Source organism: Falco biarmicus, chromosome 3 (genome assembly GCF_023638135.1).
Source record: "Falco biarmicus isolate bFalBia1 chromosome 3, bFalBia1.pri, whole genome shotgun sequence".
NCBI classification, from domain to species: domain Eukaryota; kingdom Metazoa; phylum Chordata; class Aves; order Falconiformes; family Falconidae; genus Falco; species Falco biarmicus.
In genome coordinates, this window is record NC_079290.1 from 4965743 (window position 1) to 4988634 (window position 22892).

The window sequence follows — 22892 nt, forward strand, 5'->3', positions numbered from 1 at the left end:
AAAATGTGGAGTTCATAATTCAGAACAATGCATCATATTTTATCACAGTATCAAAAATATTTTTTTAGTTTCCCCAAGAAGAAGCAAATTAGTATCTGACATATTAGACATATGCTGTATGCCTAAGTGAAAGATCTGAGACCACATTCACTGCTGAACTTAATTTAATAATTTCTTCCTTTTCCCTAACTTCGTATTATTCCTTAATCTTTTGTAATTCCTGCAGCAGCAAGTATAAAAGCTAAGTACTGATCAGAATCACTTTGTGTCAGGGAGAACACACACACACAGTAAAAAGACATCCTGCTGTCAACGGATTTATGAAAAAAATGAAGGTACACAATTGCTGAGAAGAACAAAAATTGTAGTTAACGGTCAACGTAATAGAAAAGTTGACACAAGAAGAAAAACTCTTCAGTAGGTGTTCAGCTACACATTCTTTTATGCAGCAAATGAGTATAATTTGCTATATAAAATTTAAGTTTTAATGCCTCAAAAGCTTGAAAAATTATAACAGTATGTGAATGCTGTTTTCTCCAATCCATATTTAATTTTAGATTTCCAACAGGGCTCTGGCATTTCCAGGACTGACCACAGGAAGAAACAATTTGTCTTTATCAGTGCTGTAATTTTCTACATGACTGTAAATCATCATTTACATTTCAGGCCACTTTTGCTGATGTATTTAAAGTAAAAACTTCTGGAAATCTTCAAGCTGCTCTTTACACATCCCAGCCCCTGGTATGGCTGCATTCAGGTACATGGTACATATTCATCTGCTGCCAGGGTAATGAATTCAGCACTCAACAGTAACAGCAAACCCATAAGGGCAGATTGTGTTGCTGCTCTTGGCACTTTTTGGCTGAGTGATAGTGAGAAATTGCTTACCATTTTGCGTGTCAGGCCCGAAATCACAACATAAACCTCTTTATAATGTACTTAAGCATATGGACAAAAAAACCATGCGAGACACTTTGTTATTCCAGTTCACTACCTGTTACATTAAGTGACTGACGTTTCAAAAAAATGAGCAAGTATCAGTTCCGAGTTTTCTTCATGTTCAGACATACCAAGTGAAGAATATAGGAAACTCTAGAAAACTCAACAGTGTGTTAGGAATTGTAGCATGGAATACATAAGGAAAGAGAATGAGGTTTCTACAGAAGCACACTGAACTGCCTTCACTGTGACAAAATACAAATTTCGAATTCCACAAAGCTCTGTTACCTTAGTTTTAAATTATATGAAAAGTAGACTTACTGTAAGCAAGATATAAATTCTGACCACCTACTTAGCACAGAGCTGTCCTCCATCTTATCCTTCAACCTGAAGGAGAACTAAAAATGCTGAAAGCCAGTGACAATCTTCCAGAGCTTTCCATTTTGTTGTTATATTGAAAAAGAGGCTTCTGGTCAAAGATACACCAGAACAAACAATGCTAAATAAAACTTACCTCTGCATAGCCCTTGAGGAGGTATACAATTCCCAAATTTCCTTCCCCCCCCCCCCCCCCCCCCCCCCCCCCGATTTCCATAGGGACATTTCTAGCTCTGCAGCAAAATTCCATTCCCAGACATGAATGTACAGTCCTTGTAAATTCCTTCTGACAAAGCATGGAAAGAAAATGAAATTGTTCTAAGAAGCTCTGTTGGGTGTATTCTTGGGCTTGAAAGCAATCCAGTGCATCAGCCATAACATTTCAGAAGTCAACTGTGAATAAACATTTCTTACATCTTTTAAATTTGCTGTGGCCTAAAGTGCTGATCTACATCAGGACTGAATTGAAGATATTAAAGGAAGTTCAATGTTTAAAGGTTATGACATTTTAAGAATTTCTCTCGTGTATCTCAAAAGAAAGAAGGTCGAATGACTACTGGCTGCACCTGTGAGTAAACTCTGCCACGCAGAAACTAGCTAAGCTTAAAACAGTGGGTTGAACATGCATCTGTATCCTTCACCTTACCAAAAAGTTGAGAAACATCTGCCCCTTCCCTTCCTCAAATGACATGGCTGATTTACCATGTTGCCCTTACATTTTGCACCTTATCAAAGCTGTAATCATTTCTGGCTGTTCAGCAGAACTGAACTATTCCTTCCACACTATCAAAAGTTACAGTGCTTGGCAGCCCCCCATTCCACCTGTAACTTTTCTTCTCTGCAGCTCTACACTCATGAAATGGATACTCTGGGACTGCTCATCAAGTCACTGCTTTGCTGTCTCAGTCCTGAGCCTGAAAAGTGTGACTGAAGTCAATCGAGCAGTTAAATTTGAGAGTTCTTAGCCACTGGGAATGTTGTAGCAGTCATTCTCAAGAACACCTACAGGAAATTAAACAATGATATCATCAGCCTATGAATAACTTTTCAATTCAACCTGCTGTACCAGCAGATGCCAGGTAACTGCATTCATACTAACACAGCACCTGTCCCAGGTGCCAATATAGCACCAGGCTAACTTCTTATTCTGTCATCTTCTGTTTATTACAGACTGACTTTAAATTAGCTTTTCAGGTCTTCAGGATATGGCTTATTTCCTTGTATCTCTGCTGGTAGTAGTAGCTGGTGATAAACAACATGACTAATATTTGCCAATAAAAAATAGTAGAAGCCTGCATGAACCAAAACCATGTTTCAAGAGCATCTATATTATTTCATATCAAAACATTTGAAGGACAAAAGAGGTAACATTTTAGTTACCACTGAAAGTTATGATTTAGATTTTTCTGACCAGACACTAAAGAACAAGACATAGAGTTTAGATGCCAATTAATCTGACTCTGAAAACCATTTTCTCACCCACACCCATTCTGCCAATTCATTCCATTTAGGATCTGTAACTTGAGGAGGAGGGGATGAGTTAAAAATAGCAGCAGCAAAAAAAGACAATTAGTAGGAATTGCCACAATAACCTTTGTCAGGATAAATTTAAGGTATAGGGCTCAGAGATAGTTACTATGGCAACCACAGGCACTTGCAAGGTACCATTAATGAGAAATGCAGTGTCTGTCAAAAAAAGGAAGTAGATGCAGCAGCAGCCTGACAGGCTATTTAAAGACACTGTTTTCTTCCCTGCCCCCTTTTTTCAAAGAACAGCAGGAAAGTAAACTGCTACACAAGTAGCTCTAATATGTGTATTTTTCTAATTTTGTATTCTCTTTTCACTTCTTCAGTCCCTGAACTGTTAAGACCTCAATGTAAGCCTTACTCAAACTGAACAGGTTAGATTTACAGATGTCACCCACGGTTTGTCTACCCTTTGCAAAATAAATCTAGCTCACGACTCGCACAGAAACTCCAAGCAGCAAAAAGTGAAACACTTCACCCAGGTACCCAAAAAGATATAGCCACAGGACTTACGGTAAAAATAATAGTTTTACTGTACTGTGAAACAAGACATGCTAAAACTACGACAAACGTTTGTAAAAAAAAAAATGTATAAATTCTCTTACTTGCCAATACAATGTGAAGCTGTTATCTTCCCAAAAAATATTTTACCACCTGGAAATTATCTCAGATATGTCTCATACTTTTTCCAAATACACAAACCCAAACCCAAGTATTCAGTCTGAATAGCTTTAAAAAATGGTTTCTCTTTTTTCTACACAAAGTCCGTTCCACTTCCATTTCTAGTGTTTACCAAAAAAAAGCCAATTTCAAAGCACTTTCATTAAAGACAAGCCCACATTAACTCGTTACGGTACACACAAAATGACACAGTTCCCATCAGGACTTAAATAACGTATTTTGCAGGAATGTGAAAAAAATAATAAAATGTGTGCTGCTGCAACTCCTTGGTATCCTACCTGGAGTACTGTGTCCAGCTCTGTGGTACGCAGCCAAGAAAGACCTATGGCTCTGTTAAAGCAGGTCCAGAGGAGGCCACAAAGGTGATCAGAGGGCTGGAGCACCTCTCCTATGAAGACAGGCTGAGAGAGTTGGGGTTGTTCAGCCTGGAGCAGAGGAGGCTCCAGGGAGCCTTACTGCAGCCTTCCAATATGTAAAGAGAGCTTAAAAGAAAAGATGGGGAGAGACTTTTTGGCAAGGCCTGTAGTGACAAGACAAAGGACAACGGTTTTAAATGGAAAGAGAGTAGGTTTAGATTGGATATTAGGAAGAAGTTTATTACAATAAGGCTGGTGAGACACGGGAACAGGTTGCCAAGAGCAGCTGTGGGTGCCCCATCCCTGGCAGTGTTCAAGGCCGGGCTGGATGGGGCTGGGAGCAACCTGGTCTGGTGGCAGGTGTCCCTGCCCATGGCAGGGGCTTGGAGCTAGATGATATTTAAGGTCCCTTCCAACCCAAACCCTGCTATGAATCTATGACTTCAAACCACAGATACGGATGGAAAGGTTTGTTCAATACTATGATGATTCTCAAAACCTGGGCCAGATGAAAGTGGTAACTCAGCTATGCTGGAACCACAGGGATTCACCTGGTTTATAAACAGTGTCATTCACTGCTCCTACCCCGATACGGTTCACTAAAACCAAAAAAGTTCATACCATTTGAAGTTTCCTCTTGATCAACTCTCATTTTGTTCACATCAAACTGAACCTTCATGTAGTAGAAGAATCCTACTAGAAGGATCGTCTTTAGAGCTCAGAAATTATTATCAGTTAATTATTACTAAACTCTATTTTTTTACCTTTATCAGTCCCAAAGTGGCAGCTTCTCTCCTTTTAAACACTGAAAATTGAATACTAAAATCTTTCTTCAAATAATACATCTCCTAACAACAATGCACTCGAGAACACACTGCAAAACCCAGATCAATGGTAGTTTGTGAATGAAAGAGGTGTCGTGGTTTAACCCCAGCCAGCAATTAAGTACCACACAGCCACTCGCTTACTCCCCCTGGACCTGGTGGGATGAGAAGGAGAAGAGAGAAGAAAAAAGAAAGACTTAAAACCTGTGAGTTAAGAATAGTTTAGGAACTGAAATAAAGTTCTTACTAACAATTATGATAATAATAATAATATAGGAGCAGTAGTAGTAATAATGATAGTAACGAAAAGGAAGATAAGAAAAAGAGAAAGAAATAAAACCCAAGAGACATAAGTGATGCACAATACAGTTGCTCACCACCCGCTGACCAATGCCCAGCCAGTCCACGAGCAGCGATCAGCCCCTCCTGGCCAATTCCCCCCCTCCCCCCCGCCCCCCGCCAGTTTATATACTCAGCATGGCACTCTGTGCTGTGGAATATCCCTTTGGCTAGTCTGGGTCAGCTGTCCTGGCTCTGCTCCCTCCTGGCTCCTTGTAAACCTGCTCACTGGCAGAGCATGGGAAACTGAAAAGTCCCTGAGTTAGAGCTAGCACTACTTAGCAACCACTAAACATGAGTGGATCATCAACATTATTCTCATACTAAATCCAAAAAACACTGCAGCGTACCAGCCACTAAGAAGAAATTAACTCTATCCCAGCCAAACCCACGACAATAGGCTCTATGTGGTCTTGGCAACTAAGCAGCCAAGATTTTGCACTGGTATTAGCAGGTACCAGATGTCCCTGAAGCTGCGAAAGCTCCGCCAACTCATCAGGAGATGCACAACTCATTAAGACAATTTTGATATAAAAGATAGGGCTGAGAACAAAGATATCCTGATGAAGTAACCCTGGAAGGAAACTTTGCTGGTCAGTACGTATAACGTACATGTTTGGCTTTCATTTTTCAAAGGGAAAGGTTTTAGCTGACATACATCCATGGCTGGGATTCTGCCACATGTTTCACAACAACTATTAAGAAGAATGAATATTCTGCCATGTGTTCTGAGGAGCTGACTTCAGTTTGAACTTCAGAAAAAAGACAAGAAATAAACACTTCAGGAAAATACAAACAACATAGTAAACTGTTAATAGCAGGATTAATTCAGAGAGAAAAATTTCCCCATGCAAGCAATGACTCAGTAGATTCTTTCCAAAACAAGCTTAGTTTCTAGAGCCTTATACAGCAAAGAGGAAAACTTATTTTAATTCTATTAAAAGGCATGTAGCCATGCTAAACCACTGGCTAGACTCTACGATGTGATACTATGTAGTTTTAATACCTACCTGAATTTATCTAGTTTGTAATTTTAAATTTTGTCATGTAATTTATAACACTTTCAGCTGACTGTAAAAATATTAAATAAATAATATTAAAGCAAAGATTGTTTGTTCTGCTGTCTGCTGCTTTCCCCTCTCAGTTAAAGGACAGGCCTATGACTAGCTGATTGACATCGGCACAATTCATAGGAAAGGAGACTCTGAAAGGAAGAGGAGTATAAGTAACTAGGGAACAGAGAAATATCTAAAGAGTATTTGAAGAATCTGAAAGAGCACCTCTCATCAGTGAGGAAAATCTCTATTCCATCCCCAAATATTGTAGTATAAACAGGCTCCAAACCATTTCCAGCTGCTCCCCTTAAAGCTGCACTTCAGCAGTGCAAATCCTGCATTAACTGCTTGTGTGGGAATACTCCAGAAACCTCCAGGTCAGGAAGAGACCAGTGGACAACAGCACAACCTTCACCAACAAGTAAATAACTTAATTTGTGAAGATAAGAATCGATAAATCAGTTTCCATTTAACCACCTTACAACAGTTATACCAGACAGAATTTTAATTCCATAATTGGAGGGGGGGGGGGGGGGATACAATCAATAATCTCGGGGTATTAAACCTGAAATACTTTTATAATTCATCCTTCCATTTACAAAGTGTGCTTGCTTTTTTTCTCTCCCCCCCCCCCCCAAGTGTAACAGCATCTACACTCCTCTCATGTTGTTCCCTTTTGAAACTATTTTCTTCCTAGCACTTCCTCTCAAATAGTTTTCAAGTATCACCTTCTCATTTGGTGAGACTTGTACCAAAGAAGTTAAAACTTCCCACATCTGCACAAAAAAAAGAGCATACAAGTAACGTGGGTAAAGCTCTCCCTGGGGAAGATCCAGCCATCAAAAGAGTGGGCTGGAGTGGAGAGACAAAGTGGCCAAAAAGGAAAGATTACAGACTTACCATCACAGTATTCCCTGCCAAGATGACACACTTCTACGGGGCAAAACCTACATTGTATTCAAATTTAGGAGAAAACTGTTTTGGATTTTTACTTTAGAACCTATAAATCCTTGCATTAGTCCAAAGAAGACTTCAGTCTTTTGCCTCTGATCCCAGTTAGCATAGTAGTCAGGAGAAAAAACAGAATACAAAGACTCCCCTTCAAACCAACTTTTGAAGACATCTTTATAACTGCAAAATGAAAATGTCATAAAAAGCTGGCTTTATATACTTTAGCATTGACATTTTTCACTGATCTTTCCAGATCACTGTTGGTTTAGCTTTTGTTTCCAGTTAACGAAGGAAGAAGTAAAATGGATGTCAAGACTGAAAAATAAATTCAAGCTGCTGAAGAACTAATATTAAATGACTGTTCTCTTTGGAGAAAAGACTCATAAAACAGCTATTTTAATTATACTTTTGATCATCTAAAATAAATTAATGGGAATTGGGTATTTTCATTTCTAACTTCAAGAAATCTATGCTTGTACCATCACGATCTTTTACAGAACATCAGAGAGCAGGCAGGAAGCCAAATCAGTGCAACATCAGAGTGTAACTTTAATAAATCCTTTGGCCATTAAAGCAGACATAACTGGCAGCCACTCAAGACAATCTTTTTTCATCCTATTAATGCAGTCACCATGTCACCACAGCTGCAAAACACAGCAAATGCTCCTAAATACAGATAGTGCTGTTAAGGCTAAATTAATCTATTTATCTACAGATATCGATCAAACCATGTGTGACCTGGAGCTGTACATACCCTACACCCAAATGCTCACTTTTTTACTGGCAGAATGAACAAATATGTCCTGAAATGTGTTAGGTAGCTTTCCCCCCAAAAACAGAGACAATGCTTAATTCAGAAATGGACTAAAACTATTTAGTTATCTTTAGCATTAGAACCTACAACCTCTAAAGGCTCAACATATCCGGATAACCTTCACTCCTTATTTTGCAAGTCTCCAAATAACCATACGAATTTATCAAGAAAATAAATTCCGCGGCAATTTTCATCTGTTAGATGAACATACAAAGCACCAGGGTTTAGGTGTGAGTGAGCAGGAAAAGTGATGCATTTCATTGGACCTATGAAGGAGGATTGTACGAATACACGCTACTCCAATAACACACTACTTAAAGCAATATATATGAGTTTGGGGACCAAGAGCCTCAACATAAACTGACGACTGGCAATATGCCATCTGTTAAAGTAGAAAAATAAAGGAAAGCTAAGGAAAGGAATTCATCCTCGGGGGGGGGGGGGGTGGGGGGGGGGGGGGGCGGGGGGCGGGGGAAGACAACAGAATTGGACAAATGTTGCAAAGGCAGAAAGACTGCAAACACAAAGAAAAGTGGCAGACGAACCAATTCATATGGGCACATGCCCATAAGGACTGTTGGCTTTGTGAAGAACAAGCAAGTTTATCCATGAGTAGGTAGATTGCCAAATCAAAGAATACTGTAGGTTGGAAGGGACCTCTGGAGGTACCCAGTTCAAACCGCTCACTCAAAGCACTGCTAACCTGGAAGCTGGCCAAAGCCCCATGTTAGCTGCAGAGCAGCATGCAAGTGATACTTCTTTTTGCAGCCCTGCTCCCACCCAGGCACACAGCATAGCACCGCTCCCTTTCGCCTATCATGCCTTAGGCAGTGCCACATTCAACTAACACAAAAGAATTATGAAATAACTTCTGCAATAACAATGTTGCAGCCTACCGTGAATTTACACTGCAAGGCAAGTGTTACAGTACTTTGGGCCATGCCAGCTTTATTAGTAGAGCTACAGATATGCACCTTCTTACTCCTCTGTGCTCATCTGTATGGCACCTCTTTTTACCCTCGTGGGTTCTCTGTCACATTCCAGGTTTCCAAGTTGGACTTTACGAAAAAAAAAAAGACTGCAACAGCCTATCTCAGGTGTCCTGACCACTGAGTAGATTCAGGACAAAACAGAAAATTTTGATTGTTTCCATCTCAGAAATACTGACAAACTTTGGTAGAAAAAACATGTTGATTCTCCTTCAAAAATTCCACCAAAGAAAGAACAGACAAGCACTTAATTTCCATGGAATCATCCCTACCTGTGAATATTGGTATTTTTTTATTTAATTCTGATCAGGAGGCTAATGCCCAGTGAAAGACCGATAATGTTTACATTCATTCTCCATTTTTTGCCATCATCATCGATGTTAAATATGATTTTCTAAAATGACAGTTTGAATCTGTTGACTTCAATACGTGTGAATTAAGGGCAAGCACTAATCATTTCAACTACGATTTCCTTCAGGAAGCAGTATTTTTTTCTGTTTAACTTGTTGCTTCATTGTTATCAAACAAAAGAATCATTTATGAATTTCCTTACATTCTTAACTTTTTTATCTTACACAAATACGAAATCCCATTTAAAAATATTTGCACTTCAGCCAATTTTTTAATAAACCTTTAATTTCTGGAATGCTTCCACAAACGTGCTTAGCACCCAAAAATTTCAATAAATATATCGTTTTTCTAAGTATTTGTATGGGGTTTGCAGGGCAGGGTAGGGTTGTGGTAGCAGGGGAGCTACAGGGGTGGCTTCTGTGAGAAGGTGCCAAAGGGGTGGCTTCTGTGAGAAGGTGCCGAAGCTTCCCCCGTGTCCGACGGAGCCGACGCAGCCGGCTGCAGGACGGCCCCGCCGGCGGCCCAGGCCGAGCCCATCAGCGCCGGCGGCAGCGCCTCTGAGAGAACGTATTGAAGAAGCGGGAACAACCCGCACAGCAACTTGCAGCGGGAGAGGAGCGAGCTGTGTGGGAGCCGCGGCCCTGCAGCCCCCGGGCAGCGCCGGAGGGGCCGGAGCCGCTCCCGGCCCGGAGCAGAGATTCCCCCCCAGCCCGCGGCGCCCCCGGCCCGCGGAGCCCCCGGGGGAGCAGCTCCCCCCCCGCAGCCCGGGCAGGGCCCCCCCCCGGGGCAGGGGGTGCCCGCAGGGGGCTGTGACCCGCGGGCAGCGGCGCCGGGGCAGCTCCGGGCAGGGCCTGTGGCCCCGCGGGGAGGAGCCCGGGCTGGGGCCGGGCTGGGGCAGGGCCTGTGCCCCCGGGGGCGGGGGGGCTGCGCCCGCGGGGGGGACACGCTGCGGCAGGGGGGGAAGGGCTGCGGCGGGGGGAAGGGCTCCCGCTGGAGCAGGGCAGGGAGGGCTGTCTCCCGCGGGAGGGACCCCGGGCTGGGCAGGGCAGGGGGTGAGGGAGCGGCAGGGACCGGGGGTGAAGAACAGACCACAACCCCCATTGCTCGACCCCCTATGCCACTGGTGGGAGCAGGTACAGAACTAGGGAGTGAAGCTGAGGTCAGGAAGAAGCAGTGGGAAGGTGTTTTTAAGTTTTGGGGGTTGTTTTCATTATCCTACTCAGATTTGATTGGCAGTAAATTAAACTTCCTTCCCCAAGTCAAGCCTGGTTTGGCCATGATAGTAACTGGTGAGTGATCTCTCCGTGCCCTTGGCTGGATCCATGAGCCTTTCCTTTACATTTTCTCTCCCCTGTGTCGTTGAGGAGGGCAGTGACAGAGCGGCTTTGTTGGGCACCTGGTGTCCAGGCAGGGTCAACTACTCATCACAGTATTGAAGAAATGAAGGAAGGAAAAAGTCTGGTTTCTTCTTAAAAAAAACAAAAAGCTTGCTTTTTTCTTTTTTTTTTTTTTTTTTTTTTTGTAATTGCTACATCTGAATTCTGAAATCAATTATTCTGACTCTTTTTTCAAGAGACAGCTTTTGAACCCTGCACTCCCCACAAAGTGTAATCTACTTACGATTTAAAGGGAAAATGAAAATTTCTATTTTGGATTTTGAGTAATTTATAGATCACCTAATACTAGGATAGCAAACTCGTACTATATCTGTGTGATGTTTTGCGTAAGGGCCAACCTATCCAGCCATGTTTAGCCTGTACCCTATTAAATTTAATAAATTCTGTCAGAGACAAACTTGGCCTGCACTCAACAAACTTCCCATTTCCCTGGCTGCATACACAAAATGTTATAAACAATGCAAACTGGGTCTCCTGAGGTTAAGTCAATGTTCAAAGAGGTCAGAAAAATTACCGTGCAGGCTAAATCCAGCAAGCTAGTCACCTCTGATTTAGGAAAACAGTCAATTTGCTTAGACCTAATTTTGAAGAAGTGGGAAGAGAAAAAAAATGAGAAGTCATATAATACCAAAACAGTTGCCTACCCAGTGTAGCATCCTCCGACTGAGCTGGGGGAGGACAGAGGAAAGCAGAAATATCTAATACAGAGACATCTGAGATAGCCTACCCAAAAGGAAAGTCTCCATATGAGAATTAGAGAAGGGAGGTTTATCACTGTTCCAAGTACCTGTAGTTTTGACAGAAACAGAAACACTAAATTCAAATGCAAATCATAGGAAAGAGATCCCCTTGTACATTGCCTGTAGAAACACACCATAACTATATATTCAGAACAAAAGGATGATATTGCACTGGGGAGGGAATAGAGGGAGGAACAGGCGTCAATTCACATTATTTGTTGCTGTAAAACTTACAAAGGCATTTGGTTTTCCATCATCAATTACAGGGACAGAACCCTGAAAAAGTCTTCCTGTTGGGAAGTGCAGCAATTGCAGGCAGATCCTTAGCAATTCCAGGGAGGACACCTTAGAAGCAGCCAGGTTCTTTTGCCTCCATTTCTCTGGGAGGGAGACTGCTAACAACCCGATGATGTCTGAGGCTTGGAAATCTCTTTATTATTAGCCATATACATAGACAGCTTAAAGCTCATTGTTTCTTGGTGTCCTCACCTCCCTTAACCTTTAAAAGCCAGCCCTTCTCTGCCCTCGACTTCATAGGATACATTAATAATCCCTTTTAATTTTGCTGCGTTTATCAAACCAAGGTCAATGTCTACACTATTTTCATCAGTTATCTGCAGCTTCTACTCTTTGATCTCCTCTTTCTTGTGTATGTGTGACAAGAACTGAATGTCGTAATTCTCACTTATTATTCCCTATTTCTATTTGCCTGTCCGGTTCTCAGCTCACATTTGAGTTTTTTTCAGTACAGTTACACTGAGGACTCACACCCAGCCTGCGCTCACCCACCATTCCTCTGCACCTCACCAGAGAACCAGAATCACAGAAGACCCAAGGTTGGAAGGCCTTAACCTCGAAAAAGCAGCTGGACTAACTTACCATGGGAAGCACGCCCCTTTCAGCAAAGGAATTCCTTGAGTGCTCTAGTTATAAAGCAGTCCATAACTGAAAATCCTCTTTATTGTAACTTCCATTGCTCTTTTTTTAATTATTCTTCTATGGATTATTTTTCCAACCTATAATTTTTGCAGATTCTCCCTGTAACATCTTCAATTTTTGAAAAGTGCTTTGAGATAAATATGAACGTTAGAACTGGATCATACTAAGCAACTGACCAGTGCTAGATATAGCACTCTTCCCTACCGAAATAAACAGTACCTTTCTAATTTCTTTGTTGAAAATAACTACTTATTCACTCAAAATTATATAGTATATTTGAAGTATATTTAAAGATTTGTTTGGCTATTAATAAAAAAGGCAAGTCTTAAAGAAATTAGATGTGTATTTAACATATGCCAAATAAAAGATAAAATTAAATTTTTTTTTTCCTTTTCTTCACCCCCCCCTTCCTGATCACGGCAGGTGATTTGCAGGTTTTAGTGATTACAACATTTGCTGTTTCGGAATTGGACTTGAAGGTATCAGAAACTTCCAGTTTGCCATGGATTTAACGTGAAGACCCAGGGAAACTGCTGTGAAATTTTATTGTCTTTTCATGACAGCATGCAAAGTCTTAGTCACAGCATCTTTGTCTTTAAAACATAAACTCTAACAGCAATATAAGGAAAGAAATCATTAATCTGTCATACAGACAACATGCCCTGTCATAAACAAACACACAAATTAAACACTGACTTGACAACTATGAGAAATAACAGTCATGATTTACTTACACATGGACAATAAATTTATTAAAGGAACTTATGCTTTACAAGGGGACAGAATTTTTAATCTCGTGCCCTTTGGAAGAGGATTTATTTTAAAATGTTTTCAATATGAATGTGCATTGTTAACTAATACTGCAGAAATTGTAATAAACCGTATCACAGACTTCACAGATCAATAAATCAACACAATTGAATAAAATAATTAAGCAGTAGTCAACGGACCTAATTAGTAGTATGCACACAAAGGACTTTTTAAAAAAATCTTTACTTTCCATGGATGAAAAAAAACGCCACACTGTGAAGAGAGGTGTAAAAATAAAAATAAGTTGTTTCTTTAATTATTCTTGACTCATTAGAATTTAACAAAGCAAGTATTTAAAAACAGGAGAAATCAATACACACAAAAGTTCACTTATCAAAACTGAGAAAAATAACTATACTTCTGCTGACTTAAAACAAAACAACCAACCAACCAACAAAACTTCCTATAGTGGATATGTATAAGCCAACTCATTTAACCCTATAACCCTACTAATAGGCAGGAACTGCTGACCTACCAGGAAGCTTGGGAGGTGTTAACGTCTGAGTGCTGACTTTGTTACTGTAGTATTTCTTTAGCCTATATTTTCTTATGCAACTCCCAATTAAAGAAAAAAAAAAAAGGGGTGGGGGGGTGGGGGAAAATTCCTTCATGCTCTTTCACATCAGCACTCACTCCCATGGGTCACCAGTACTTGTCAGAACAGTTTTGCACAAAAGCCTCTGCCATTTGAATTACCAGTAAAGGTATTTCCTCATTTACGACGGCTTGTACCAGTGATACACCTATCCCTGAGCACCGGGGGTACTTAATATTCTCAAGTAAACACAGTTCACGAAACATTTTAGATTTCCTTCCAGCATCTAGTAGAGAAGATACCCCCTCTGGTGGGGCAGATGCCTGAATGATGAAGAGACTCTTCACAGCTCCTCCATGACTGACAGCGTTTGACCCTTCTTCTTCTCAGCCTGTTCTTACCCAGGTCCTGTTTGCTCTTCATTTCTTAACTCCTCACTCCAGTCCCATTCCTGGGCAGTCCCAAGTCCCTATAGTCCTCACACCAAGGCCAAAAGAGTCTGAAAGCTCTAACATCTAAAAGTGTGACATCTACAGCCACCGACTGTGGAGTCATATATACTTAGAAGACTTTAACAACTCACTTGTGTTGTACCACAAGGATAGATGAGAGGATTGATCTACTCAGACCGTCACCATGATAAATCTGCCACTGACAATGATGTTTGCTGTTCCCAAATGCCAGACACACTGTGCACAGAATAGAAATGTAAAGGCAATGCTGGGTATGTTGTACAAAATCAGATATCCTGGGGCACATAATGAGATAACATCTATTACCATAAATTATGAAGTGATTTACGCATAAATGAGGGTTGCCATGAAATTTAATTTTAATGGTTTGATAATCAAGTAACAAACACAATAATTATCATACCTAAGTTTTTCAATAAATTAAAATCACTGCTAGTGGCAACACTTTTTTTTGTTAACATACATAATACAATTCCCCTCCAAGGGCTGTCTGCTGTATTCTTCCATTTCAGAACAACTTGTTGAATGGCACATCACTCTGATAAACAAGTTCAGTTTTACTGCTGATTACATTCAAAACATTTCTACATTCACAGCAAAGCCTCTTCAACAGTGTGCAGTTGCCTACTTCAAGAAAAACAGCTTTGCAGACAGGAGGCTCTGCTAGTCTAGAAAAATATCTGAAGGCTGATTTTTCCCATAGCACATATCAGAGAACTTTTTCCCCTATCACCACATGAAGTATATTCAACCACACATATTAAACAAAACATACTGACACCACAGTGTGGTATATCAAACATTTTTTTATGAACTGAAGACACTGTCAGCATCTCAGCATCACTGACTGCAGCCAGAACTTCAGCAGAGTAACCTGACAACTTTTTGTCAGGACACAAGTTGTCCAATCTATTTCCCTGTCTATATTACAGCACAAACTCTTGCAGATGTAAAGCAGCAAAAAAATAATTTGATTTTGAATCTAGCCTTGCAATAAACCCTAAATTTCTTTTCAAGAGTTCAACAAAGGACCCTCCAAAACCCTTGCTCCTCTCTTTGCTTCAACAGACAACCTGACAGGTGCGGGAGGGCAGATTTCCTTCTTTCTCCTCTCCTCCAAATGAATCTTAGTTCTCTCACCTCCCCACCACAACCTTGCAAGGAAAAAAAAGACCTTGAAGTAGAACATACCACTAACTGTCCCACAATGGGACACAAAGGAACATTTCAAGTCATACTGAAACCAAAGAGAGGAGTATGAAGACATCTTGGGATATTAGTTAGTAGGGAAAAAAAAAATAAAAGGCTGAGAGTTTCCATTTCTGTGTGTGCAGAACACACTACAATAACAGACAGAAAAACGAGTGAACAAAATCATCACTGAGCCCAAATTATCATTTCTTACTATAAAATGACAGGGAGCAAAGCATGTGTTCTTCTGTCCTGAGATAGAGGGAAACCAGTGTTGCTTCTCAGAAACATTGCTTATATACATAACCAAGAACAGTTACCATGCACATACTAAATATATTCCCAATCAATGGCTTAAAAATTACAGTAAATTGTATGCTGAAGGTTTTCTGAAAGCTAAAATGATAATCTTCGCTAGTCAGCAGAACAATCTTACTGTACAAAAAGGCATATATTTTCCAGATAGTATTTTAATGGCCTGAAGGATGTCACTTTTCCTTAATAGTATAATACCATTTTTTCATACTGTATGCAGTGTTACTGTAACAGCTATTATGTCCCTATCTCCAAGTTAATTGAAGCAAACTTCATGTCAGACCTTAAAGTAAAAAGGGCGTGTAGTATTCTATGCATCTGATCCATTTTACATAAATGCCATTAAGCAGGAGAAGAATGCACCAAATAATATGGATACTGTAAGATGGATACCAGGGACCTCTCTGCCTGGACCCAGCAAGATTTGGCAGTGCCAGTACTGATCTGTTGATGATCCCAGACTTTTGGGGGCATTTCTGCTTCCATCTCCTCCACCATCCCCAGTTCCAGCACCATGGCCAATTGTATATCTCCATTACAAATAAAGTATGTTACAGAGAGTGCTTTAACAAGTATAGCATCCAGAGACTTCTATCACCGTTCTTCATTTTATATAAAAGCAATGGCAGAAGTGCCTGCAAATTCCCTCTCCCCAGGCACGGGAGGGCAAAACTTATATTCTACAGCAACGGCTCCGTAATATAGAAAAGAGAAGCAACACATCAAGAAAATTCCAAGTTATTTTACTTTCTAAACATCAGAAGTGGGAAGCAAAGAGGCAGGAGTAAGCAGGATGCAGCACTATCCTTTTTTACAGGTCTGTAGGCAGAGAATATGAAAATACTTATAGTCTCCAGCAATAAGAGCAAGAATGAAGAAAACAATTTCCTGCTATCTACACTGTCAGGACAGGAGATTTCAAAATTATGGTGATGAATGGAGGGAGAGTAAATTACAAAAGGAAGTGAGAGTGACCAAAGCTTGCAAAGAAAGTTATCATTTAAATAAAAGTGGAATGAGGAAAACAGTACGAATGAGGACAGAATCAAGAAGGTACAGGGCAGAGAAAAAGAAACTAAACTTGACTGAAGAGATTCTCTTTAAATATTAATCAGATAGTAACAAAAATCTATGTAAAAAAAAATAAAAAAGATAAAAGGAGAATCTAAGAGTAAGCCTTGTTGAAAGCATTGTATTATTTGGAGTGAAAACGCTTGGTTCAAATGCAAACTCCTGAGAATGACTGTCCTATGTTAAAAAAGAAGGATCTATAACCAGTGCTCAAAAAAGGAGAAGATATCTGATATTATTTTTTTTTAATAAGATTAACAAAAGCCCTTTGCTAGGAGGAGGGAGCTAATTTTAAGGCCCAATGTATGTTCCACCTAAGCTTCGCTAGCTGATCTATCAGAATAAAAAATAAAACTCGAAAGTAACATAGGAGCTATATACACATTGTTACAATTAAAAGCATTTATCATTCAAGAAATAAATAACAAATGAGTTTAGAACTGATAGAAGACTCAGTGCAATTTCTAACCAAGGGTAAAACAATAACATACTTTGCAGAAGGAAAAAAAATCACTATCCTTAAAAGGTTTAAACACTTGCAACAAATACACAATCTGCCTTGATAAGCAACTGTTTCAAAAGACTTATTGAAAGAATTTCTATCCATTACAATATAATGATTTAAGGATATTTAAACTTCAATTATTAAATCCACAGGAAAATAAAAGTAATTTAATCAAGGTATGCAAATTTTATAACCTTATTTGTAGCATTATTTCTATCAGTTACATATTGTCCCAAAAATTGGAAGTGACAAATTTCAAGGGGTTTACCAGCTACAAAAATGAAAGGAAACAGCAAGAGGCAGAAAAGCAAAATAATACAGATAAGAACATGAACATTTCATGAGTATTTACACTGCTTAAAAAAGAAAAAAACAAACCCAAAGGGAAAAAAAAAAAAAAAGAAAAAAGCCAATTATTTCTAAATAAAAGGAACAAGCACTGAATGTTACTGATTTTTTTTTTGTCCCTTCCTCGATAAAGTAAAATTGGGAAAATTCAGCCTTGGTTTGAGCCAATGTATTTTCTCGTGGCTGTGCTTTCAGAGTCACCAAGGCAAGAAGTATTCCAAATTTACTGCTATAGTTACCTATTCTATACTTCTTCTTAACAACTGCATTCCCTGCAATTGATGTGGTCTTACTTTGAACTAATATTCAGACTGAGATTTGAAGACATGAAAGTATTCCTCTTTAAGTAAGTTTATCAATTGCATGATTTAAAACTGCAGCACAACTCTCCTAAAGAGACTGTGCAGATAGCATGACCAAACAGAAACATTTAGTTTTCCAGAGTTTCATCTTTTTAAGATGAAAGTGGTGTCATCTAGCGGTAATGATCATCTGAAGGAGACAAATGAAGCCACCTAGGGTACCCCCTGCAGTAGGAATCCTAGGTAGATATTTATTTTAAATAATGGTTATAGTTAGCTACAAAACGACCTTTTTATCACCATAGTAGGGTTCTAAGAACCAATACATGTAACAGCCTATTTAATCCAAAATTTTTTTCCATAAAAATATTGTGATTGCTTTTTTTTTCAATTCTGTTTTTCTTTTCTGCAGTTTTCTTCCTACCAAAACTGATGAAATGAGTGGGGCACTACAAAGAAAAGATTGAAACTGGGAAAGGATAACAAAGTAGTGAGATTAGGTTTTAACATCAGCACTACATTCAGAGTACATAAAAATATTAGAATATTCTACAAAAACAAGTGAGCTGTACACATCAGAACCAAATACTTTGTATTTTGTTATTTTCAGTACTACTAGATTCATAGCCAAAATAAAGTTGACATATTGCTAAAACTCAGTGACGCACCTTGAAGGAAGTAAAGCTCTTACATTCCTGACATGCACACAATGTTTAAAAAGAAAAATAGGCCCCAAATATCATCAGTTGTTTAAAAATAAATAATAGGGTTAAAAGCAGGGCCCTTTTAATAATGAAAGTACTTACCGTTGACATTCCCCAGCGTGAAGAATTAAATCTTCGTTATTCCAAGCACTGATGGTCAACTCATGTTCTGTAGAATTGAAGACATCAAGAAGGAGATGGCATTGCCGGGTGCTGTTCAGATGGGAGGGAGGAGAAGAATAGCACAATTTCAATAATTCAGTATATTTATCATATTGAATAATAATTTACAACTAAACTCAAATGCCAGCCATTACAAAGGCAATTAAACTCAAGAAGTGCCAAGAGTTTTAAGAACTACTCTTCTACTTTGGGAACAGGTTCTCTGGTCCATAATACAACTCTTCTGAAAATCAAGAGATACCATTTTTCAGAGCATACACAGGAGCAGCTGTGTTGCTACCTTGCAAGCTCTCAAGACAGGAACACTCACAGGACAAGCACGGGAAGTTAAGGTTCAGGTCACAAGAGGGATAACAATGTCACATGCAATCAGGCAGTAAATGATAGGCAAGCACTGCTTGGGGACAACAGCATGTCTCTTAGCAAAAGTAAAGAGCAGAAGTGGGGGTGGAGGCTTTTTTTATGTATATTTTGAGGGTTTTCACTCTGCCTGGGTAAAACCCCAATGAATACTGAATATAGAGAAGAATGCATGAAGGTAGCTGAGTGCCTGAAGCAAACATGTCAAAACTCAAGAATTTAGAACCAATTAGGAGTTATGCTTCTTATTAGAAACTCCCTTTGTTAACAGCTGACAAGAAAGAAATATCTGGAAGGGCAGTATTCAAGTCAGTACCTATCCAGTTACCTGTAAGGCTAAAAAAGAAAGGGGAAAAAAAGCCTGGCTTCTGTCTCATCACTGGGAGAGTGGGACAAGACCTGTAAAGACACAGCAAACTTCTGCCTCTCCAGCAGATACGAAGTTATCATCTGCAAGAGAGACTTCCAGTGTAGACTAGTTGACAAAATTCAACATGGAAGGAATTTCTTATTTATCCCACAGCAAACCCAAACAAGTCTCTGAAATAAAACTGAAGCCTTGTGCAATATCTTTTGGCAGCAGAACCAAGGTTTTGTAAATAAAACAATTCATGCCATAAATATAAAAAACTCTTCAGGACTAAATACCATCACTAATACTAAAAATTCACATATATGAACTCCTGCACTATGCAGTGAAAATTATTCATCTTCATGACATTTAGTTCATCCTCGTCAAACACTACACAAAACAGACATGTAGGGGAAATAATTCTTTACTTGTCCATTCAAAGTTAATTCTCCAGGGAAATCTTCAATAAATAAATAAATAGATAAACCAACCCAAAGTTACAGACTTATTACAGTACGTTGAAAACTTCGAGGAATAAGTTACAGGTATTGGTTAAATAAAAAATGAGACTAGAAAAAGACAGCCTTAGATGTTCAGAGTAAATACAGGACAGTATCAAGGACACTATTAGAGCAATGAAAACCAAACACAATTAAAGGTTACAAAAATATTTGAATTAAAACAGTAAGCTTCAAATACTGGAAGCTGTATCCAAGTAAACAAACCAAGAAAAAGCATTAGCTCTGGAAAATTAGAGGTAACGCCATAATAAAGTTAGAAAGGAAAAAAGAAACCCTCAAGCTGTTAAAAAGCAATTTGCTAAAGATCTCAAAACTAGCATGATTTTTTTTTGACATACTATAATCAGTAGGACTGTGTAGAACTGATGATGCTGAGTTATGATCTGGGTGAAAGTGGAATTTCCAGGAAAATAATTAGCAAGAAAGCCACATTAAGTATTTGTATCAATTTTCACCATCCTTTGTGGGACAGGAATTAAAGAACCTATCTCAAAGTGTCAGTAAATGAGATTTGAGAGGCAAATCATACACAAGTGTGATAAAGGAACTCCAATATGATTCTGCTGAACTACTACACAGAAATCCAGTCAGCAATCTGTTGCTTAAACTAAGCTCCCTACCAGAGAATATCAAAACATCATATTGTTTTAAGGATTTTATGGCAATTGAGTAAATCTTAGACCATTAACCCTGGCCTCCATACTACGTAAATTAACTTTGGGGGGTGGGGAGAAAGTGTGTAAGCTTTTAAAAAACTTGAATTGTTCAAAATCATAAATGGATCTAAAGATGATTAAATTAGATACCATAATGGTCTGCTGAAATTTTTGACTGAGAAATACCAGTCATAAGCCAACAGATTCCTGGAACTGGGAAACATTATCCCACATTTACACAATTTATTCTTCCTATTCCAAACAATCCACCATCATGTAATAGTTTACACTAAATACTTAGTGGGCTGGGGAGGGAGGTATGGGGTGAGTTACTGGGGGAAAAAATGCACTTTGAGTGGATTTTGAGTTCTCTAGGACTAGTTAAGTAGATGTTACAGTTCATCCCAGAGAAGGCAAAGAACTCCATCTTCAACATTTCCACAACCTGCAGGGTCATCAGTGGCTTCCCAGCTTTTTAGAGGTTTTGGGTCTTCTTGTTGTTATTAGCTCATTTTTAAAATTTGGGTCAAACAGATCTAAAATAAGTCAGTTTGTGTTTGGGTGTTTTGGTTTGGTGGTTTTTCCTCCAGAACATCTATTGAGATAGCATGGTATCATCACACACTAACACACAAAAAAATTAAACCGTCATCTCATTTTATTCCATATACTTATGGACTTACAAGCACTTAAGAAAACAACATGAATTAGTACAGAGCTTCCCATTTCCGCAAAACCCAAATAATCCACTCTGTGGATTATCCTGGAAGATACAGGAGAAAAATACACCATCACACCACAGAAATCTCAACTTCCATATAACCACGTTCTGTCTCCTCATCATACAACCCCCCTTCCCCAAACGTTCTCACCCATCCACCAACCACAGTGGGCAGCGCAATGTTTTTGGCTGGCACAGGGAACCAAGCAGGTAACTGCTGATGCCCTGCTTCTGCCTTTCCTCACTGGGACTTAAATTAGGATATCTCTTCTCTGTCCAGTTACCAATCTGCAGGAATATATTTCACTTTTTCCTCAAGCTGTCTGAAATTAGTTTAAATGTACCTAAGGGAGAGGGGTAAACAGCTTAAAGTGATCATATAAATTTCATCTCCCTAGGAAATAAAATATAAGATTAGCCAGAAAAATACAGCAGGCACCACAAACGCAACATCTGTCTTTTCTGAATGGAATGATACAGAAATTATTGCATTATGTTAAAAGTCAAAATTAAATGTAGGGAAATTAAACCTGTACAGGACTGTAAATAGACACCAGGATAAAGAACAAAAGTTCTTTAAAACTCTTGTTTTCAGCTGTCATTTCGACCGCTAACAGAAAAGAAATAAGCTTGGGTCAAACAGTTTCAGAGCCTAAGTCAAATAATACTGAAAATCACACATGTGCCAACATCTGCCATGTCAATGATCTTTCTTATTTGTCCATGATGTTTCCTTTAGAAGAATATACCATAAATTTCACATTCAAGATTCTCTTTTTTAAGTAACACAACAGTCTGCACATCGGAAGGTTGCACAGGTGAAAACTAGAATTACAAGGAAACATTTTCAGTTGATTGATTTATAATCTGAAGGTCTCAGAGGAACGTGCAAATTTAAGTCAGTACTCATTTCAAATAATAAAAAGTAAGAATTATTTTTAATTGAAAATTGAATTCAACAGTGTCTTGAAGATTTATTGTATAAATTAGTTTCTGCTATCCTCTATTGCAGAATTCAGGATATAACACAAACAAAAGTTAGTGGCATGATGAATCATGCTGTATTTTTGAAATCTTGCAATGCTAGTTATGATTCCCAAAATAGTCACAAAACTAGGGCCATGGGACCTTAAGGCAAGAGACAATTACACTGTGATCTAGACATTTCTTTCAGGGGTATCCTGATTACTATTCCAATCCTCTCTGAAATGACAGCAGAGGATAATCTTCAGTAACATTTAACACAGTATTAAAAACCAGATGCAGCTGCCATGCTGTAATGACAGCTCACTTCAGTGAATAATCATATTGCAGTTCTTTTTCTAGCTTAGTTTTAAAGTCAGTTTAAACAAGAAATACTCAGGAGGGGCTGGCAAGTTATCTACATCCTGACTCAGCTCAGTTTTCCCATCAACTGAAATCATGGCGTGTTTTCAAATCCTCGCTTTTGTATGTTTCTTTTTTATTTTCTTTTAACCGGCATCCCTACTCAAAACAAGGCATCAGAAAGCAGCGAGAAGCATTGGGAATGACAACAGGCAATGGCGTGCCAGATGATAACCCTC

The 22892-nt window shown here is 39.1% G+C and overlaps 1 protein-coding gene across 7 annotated transcripts in view; it reads right to left on the minus strand.

The window, feature by feature from the left end:
• Positions 1 to 22892, minus strand: part of TRAPPC9 (trafficking protein particle complex subunit 9) — a 508634-nt gene that overhangs the window by 297450 nt on the left and 188292 nt on the right. For all 7 annotated transcript variants that reach the window (XM_056330195.1, XM_056330194.1, XM_056330196.1 and 4 more), the window contains one exon: positions 18637 to 18747. In XM_056330195.1, the coding sequence (XP_056186170.1) occupies positions 18637 to 18747 (111 nt within the window). The remainder of the gene's footprint in view (positions 1 to 18636; positions 18748 to 22892) is intronic.